Raw genomic sequence first — 6,480 nt, 5'->3', positions numbered from 1 at the left:
GTCCCTCCATCTAGTCCTGGGTCTTCCCCAAGGCCTCCTTCCAGCTGGATGTCCCTCCATCTAGTCCTGGGTCTTCCCAGAGGCCTCCTCCCAGCTGGACGTTCCTCCACCTAGTCCTGGGTCTTCCCAGAGGCCTCCTCCCAGCTGGACGTGCCTGGACCACCTCCCTAGGGACCCCCCCAGGAGGCATCCTTACCAGATGCCTGAACCACCTCAACTGGCTCATATTGAAAATATGTATTTATGTAAATATGAGGACGGGGAACACTCCTGTGGGTCGTATTAGAGGCTAGTAACAAACCACCTGTGTCGTCGTATGGTTTGGAGGACTTGTGTCTTTTTACTCACCCGGTCTCCAGGTCTGACGAGCGGTTCCTGTTTGGTTCCCAGTTTGTGGAGCAGGTTGTAGGCCACCTTCACACTTCTGGCCCACAGCTTTCCTAAAGGCAGATCACGAGAATTATTAATTATGGAACAGGAATACTTCGCAGCAGGTTTGAAAAGATCGATACAGGATGTTTATTCATGGAAAGAGTGACAAAGAGATCAAAGGGATGGTCGGGTTTTGTCCTGTAAAAAGAACAAATGTCTTTGTTGGACTTCTTCTTCACTGCTTGGTGGAAAAGAAAATGACCTCATGCGTGCCCATGTGCAAGAAATTACTGCCCTGACGTGACACTCAACGTTAAAACTCTTCAGTTCACCTCGCATGTGGGACGGTATGGAGATGATCACACTGATTTCCTAACATCCAGGGGGGGGGGGGGGGGGGTAATTGGATCCATGTCCAGTCATACTTCACACACAGAGACACAACTAGAGCCCGACAGATAGAGGAATTTTAAAGCCGATAAATCCTATAATACCATATATCGGCCGAGATGTATATGTAAAAAAAAAACTAAAAATCCAGAAAAGCTTAAGAAAACAAACAGATTTCTCTAACATTAGTTATTTGTAGTTATTTCCGAGTTCTCACTAATTTGTTTTATTGTCAAATCTTCAAAATATGTTAAAGTTCTGATAAACAAAATGTATAAAAAAAAAACTTAAGAATTAACTTAAATTCCTTTGTACAAAAACACATTAACAACAAAGTAATCAGTGTTGTTGTAGAACGCCCTCTGGTGGACAAACTATGCAACGCCAACACTCATAACATGGTTGACCGTCCGTCTTTATTTTATTTCTTGAATATAGATTCATGCATGTTAAAAAACAAAAACAAAAAAACAGGCCAATATTTCCCGATAGATCGAGAAATGTCTAATATCGACCCACAGGTATATCGGTCGGGCTCTAGACACAACCACAGCACATTAGAGGAACTCATTCAGGCCAAAGCAGTATATCTCTATAGTTAACTTTTGTGATTTGGGGTTTTTGTTTGGGTTTATTCCCCCTTTCTTTGGCCTCTTTTGTGTTTGTGTCTTAGTTTTCTCCCTGGTCCTCTCTTGTGTTGCCGTGTGTCTGTTTGTTTCTGCTTCCTGTTTTATTATGGTAGCATTGTTTTCTGTCTTGCCTCGTCTTGTCCAGCTTTGCTTCGTGCCCGTCTGATTATCCTGCACCCTAATGTGACTCACCTGACGTCTCACCTGTTCCCCGTTAACCTCTTGTCCTTAACTTCTGTGTTCCCTTTACCTAGTGCTTGATCGTTTGTCTTGTCTTCGAGCCTGTTGTGTTGTGTGCCTCAGCGTACTCCCCTGTGATGTTCCCCTGCTTTTGCCTTGCTGAGAGCTGTTTTTTGTGCCTTTGTATTTTGGATTCTCGGTTTTTTGGACTTTGCCTGTTCCCAGTGTTTTTTCTATAATATAGTATAATTTCATGCAGCTTGAGGAACATTTACCTCATCACATCTAAGAAACTACTCCTGAATGTTCACTTCACAGACCCAATACCTGCTGCTGTAGCCTAATGTAGAATATTACATCATCTTTCCACCAGGTACATGTGGCTCTGTTCATTAACACAGAAACTCATCAGCATCCTTTGCCTTTTTTCATCCTAATTCAGACTGGCAGATGCAAATACTTTGCATGAGTAATCCAGCATGAACTCCTCATTGTGTTTTTCACGCTAAATGAGGTTTTTCTGATGCTTGTCAGATGAATTGAAGAAAAGGAAAGCTTTGGGAAAATAGACGATTAGAAAAGAAAAAACAACATAAATGGCAACTTAAGGCAATGAGTCAGTGATTCAGGGACAGAAGGTGTGACAACAGTTCATCAAAATGTGTGATTTAAAGAAAGAACTTAAAGCAACATGAAATTATTTTACCTTAAAAGAACAGCCTTAAAAGAATTGGGGTGCCACTGTGACCGTCCTAGGGAGAACGGACTCAAAGTCCCACTCCGCCTGTTCTCGCACTACGTACCTATAGCAAGTGGGTCGGATCCAGGTCTATAAAAAGTGTGTCGGCATTTAAAGCCAATGTGACATAAAGAGTATAATTAAAACCTCCATGTCCATCACGTGATGCCATAGGGCCCGAAACAACTAGCGGGACAACGGAAACCGCCAAGTTCTCTGGTTCACGGTGCATTCAAGTCTACCTCATTCAGTCCAGAATTACAGGTGTGTACCAAATAGTCCAAGATAGGTCAGACCAGGAGAGGTCAAACTGAACCATTCAGTTTGATCCGGGCCCAGACCAACTCTAGGTCAGACCAACTCTAGGGCAGACCAGAAGAGTTGGTCTCGGCCCGGATCAAACTGAACCATGGTCTGGTTCGGTCCTAGTGTGAACGCCATTTTTTCGTACAGGATGCTAGTTTAGGCTATCAAAGCTCCTTTAAGAAAAAACTCCTTGCTTTGTGTGTACGCCTTGAGAAGAATAGACTAATCTTTATTGTTATTGTACATGTCCAACGAAACTGAATGCAGTCCTCAGAGCAAAATATCAGTCAGAAGTGCAAAGCAGGAAAATAAATATGCATATACATAAAAAAGTCTCTGAAATCACAACTAAAATATTTTCAAAAGTAAAGTTGAAACACAAAACGCAGGCATACCAAACAAACAAGACATTCGCTGATTAATCCGTCCGTAAAATCAAATGGCATTAACTTTAATCATGGCTGTTGGATAAAAACAACTGTTTTTCATTTTTCAGCAGTTCAAACAGAGCGAGTTCAGGGTCAAATGGATCGTTGAGTATGCTCTCAGCTTATTTAACCCTAGTGTTGTCTTCCCGTCAAAGGTTTTTTTCAACACTATTGTCACTTTTGACATTTTTTGGTCACTTTTTCAATGTTGTGGGCGCTTTTTTTGATGTTTTTTTCAAAGTTATTTGATATATCCAATACTGATATTTTCAGTGCTTATTTCAAAGGCCCATTTTTCTTGATAAAAAAAAAAAGAAAACAGGTCAAATTTGACCCAAGGACAACATGAGGGAGGGAGGGAGGGAGTGAGGTTGGGAGTTGGGTTGGGACATCTATCCATTTGTGCGTGAATAGGTCCTAAGTTTATGTATGTATGTGTGTGCATGTCAGGCCTGTGTGTGGTGTAAATTGTAATTTCCCCACTGGGAATCAATAAACTGTATACATTATTATATTAGATCATCCAACCAGGGGAGAGGGCAGTCAATGATCTTCAGATGTCTGCTATCAGAGAGAAGAGTACATTTGAAGTTTCCCTGTTAAGTGGCAGTAAATGTACAGTGTAGGTTTCAGTTTGTCTCCTCAAAACCCAATTAAAGTTCCCTGTGTCTCGCTTATCAACGACACAAAAAAAACAGAAAGAGGAGAGCAGCACGAGGTAGCGCTTCAACAGTGGAGATTCTTGGAGGAGGGCTTAACTAAAAAATTCCAGTTAGCATGTTCCAAAAAGTGTGAAACATCACAAATTCCTCAAAGTTAAAGAGGATAAAATACACTAATTTCCCTTATTTAATCAGGCTCACGTTGCATTAAATCAACGCTTACGCATTTGGGCGCAACGCCATCTTCACAGCGGTTTACAAAGGAGTTTTTGTGCCTAACTGCAGCCATTTTTACAATGTGAACTTATTTAACCCTCATGTTGTCCTCGGGTCAAATTGACCCGTTTTCCTATATCAATGTTGTTTTTAATTACCCAAAATAACATGATTGATTCCACCCAACGCTCTTTGCCAAGTACAAATCTACAAGTACAAGTCTTATTCAATTTTATAGCATTTGGAGAAAAACATTGAAGTGTTTTTGAAATAATATTGAGTAAAAGTTGACATATTCCAGTCTGTGATTATCATCAACATCCATTCCTTTAATTTTAGTCTAAATTATTCCTAATTTCTGCTTTCTAACTCAAACATTAGGTATAATTCCCTATAAATGAGGTTTATTGATCATAAATTCCAAAAATAATTATAAAACTAAAGTTAGTAAGTAAAAAAAAAGTGACAAACATTGAAAAAAAGCATCAAAAGTGTTGAAAAAAGGGACGAAAGCGTAAGAAAAAGTTAAAAACATCAATAAAAAGCATCAACAAAAGTCTTGATTTTCAATTTTGAGAGGCAGACAACACAAGGGTTAAAAGTGAGAGTGTTACAGTCTGTGGTTTACCGACCGGTTGGATGTCCGTGGATTGGCGTGAGACAAACTACTGCACTGACCCTGAATCAATATTGGGAAGAGGATGCCTCCTTCAGGAGCGATAGTGGGCAGCACCCTGGAGAGGACAACCGGCCGTCCTCCAGCCGGAAGACATGTTCAACAATCAGAGGAGAGTATTCCAGCTGGCATGTTGGAAAGAATCTCTCCCGCTGAGCTGCAGAGGAGTCCAAATCAGGGAGCTGCAGATGTAACCACAGTATGTCTGTGCAGAGGTCTGTTTTATATCCAGCAGCCTTTTACCCCCAAACGGAGGAGAAGAAGCAGGAAAGCGCCCAATCATCCAGTTTGATTTAATTGAAAAGGGTTACTTGTGTGCTGAAATTAGATATTGGCCATTTGAGAGCCGCGGCTGCTCTCTGAAAATGTCTCCAAGAACTGAACGGAGACCAAACTGGTTCTTTCTGACGGAAAGTAGGTCACATATCGAGCCATGAGTCAACATCTCAGCAACGAACAATCTCTCGGACACACTGGGATATAGTTCCACTTTCTTTTTATGAGACTGATATAGAGGAGTAACGGATACTTGCTTCAAAGTTTAGGAAAATGAAAACTGTATGAATAAGTACAGATGTCAACAATACACTGTTGATCAAGTAAAGGCTTTTTTTTACACTAGACTTAGACTTAGACTTATTAATCCCTTTGGGATGACTCCCGCGAGAAAATTAAAGTCACCAGCATCCGATACAGCATGAGAAGGAGAAAAAACAAGAATACAACACAAAAAACACAATGATCATAATGAAGCACAGGACAACACACAGGACATGGGCTCACATGGAGGGATTTTGTGAGGTGACTGGGGATGGGAGATGAAAGAACTAAATTAAGGTCCCCGAGGGAGTCAGGTTGGAGGGGGGTAGGGAGAGGGATGGGGTGTGTATGTGGGTTTGTGTGTGTGTCTGTGTGTGTGTTTGGTGAGGTGTGGGGCGGCGGACTGACTAGAAATACTGACTAGAAAGACCAGAAGAGACGGTCTCGACGCTGTAGCTTAAGTAAAGCAATGCAACGCATTCTCACAAACGGAACATATTTTAATGGTTGTTTTCAGGTTTTATTTTAAGGGTTTTTTAGCCTGTTAGCGGTTAGCCGAATCAGCTGTTAGCTAAACTAACCTACCCGGTGGAGGCTAACGGCAGACCGCTACAACGAGAACCGAAAAGCGTGGAACAGAGCCGGTTTTAAATCCTCGAAACAGGATTATCGTACGCGTGTGCGTAAGACGGATCGTGCAGGCAGCAGAGATCGGGTCCCAACAACAGGTTACAGAAACCCAAGACTTTTCTGAGATCTGACAGCTGTAATTATTAAAATTGGAGAGGTTGAAATGTCCATTTATGACAAAAGCCGCCCACGTGTAAACGGAGCATAAAACAAGATTTGCAGTTTACAGAAAACACTTCAAACAAACTCAAATGCACACAGAGGATAATGAAAGAAAGAGATCAAAGCACAACACACACAGCTGTAAAAGTTCACGTCCGAGCGTCTTTATCATTGATTCCATGAGTCGCTGATAAAAATACCATCAGCCGTCAGGATGAAAGCTCCCTGAGACACTTTTGTTTAACGTGAATAGAAGAAAAAAAAGTCTCTCTCCTGCCAACTTCCAGAGGTTATCTGCAGTGCGGCGAGGGTTGTGTTTAAGGATAGTGGGAGAAACCGGTATCGTGAATTCTTTCTGTTCTCCAGAAACAAAACAAGTTTGTCCTTGTCAGCCTACATCAAAGGGAAAGACACCGCAGGAGAGGAAGATAAAGGAAGATAGAGATTTAGATTCAGATTCAGCACCGCACACCACACACACACACACACACACACACACACACACACACACACACACACACAGTCGTGTCTGCCTATCTTTGTGGGGACC

General features: G+C 41.7%; 1 protein-coding gene across 1 annotated transcript in view; it reads right to left on the bottom strand.

Moving 5' to 3' along the window:
- Positions 1 to 6,480, bottom strand: part of LOC117953968 (disco-interacting protein 2 homolog C-like) — a 157,324-nt gene that overhangs the window by 44,745 nt on the left and 106,099 nt on the right. Inside the window, 1 exon segment of the mRNA XM_034887386.1 lies at positions 349 to 440. Within this exon segment, the coding sequence (XP_034743277.1) occupies positions 349 to 440 (92 nt within the window).

The sequence above is a fragment of the Etheostoma cragini genome, chromosome 12 (genome assembly GCF_013103735.1).
Source record: "Etheostoma cragini isolate CJK2018 chromosome 12, CSU_Ecrag_1.0, whole genome shotgun sequence".
NCBI lineage: Eukaryota > Metazoa > Chordata > Actinopteri > Perciformes > Percidae > Etheostoma > Etheostoma cragini.
This window is presented reverse-complemented; position numbering and strand designations above follow the sequence as displayed.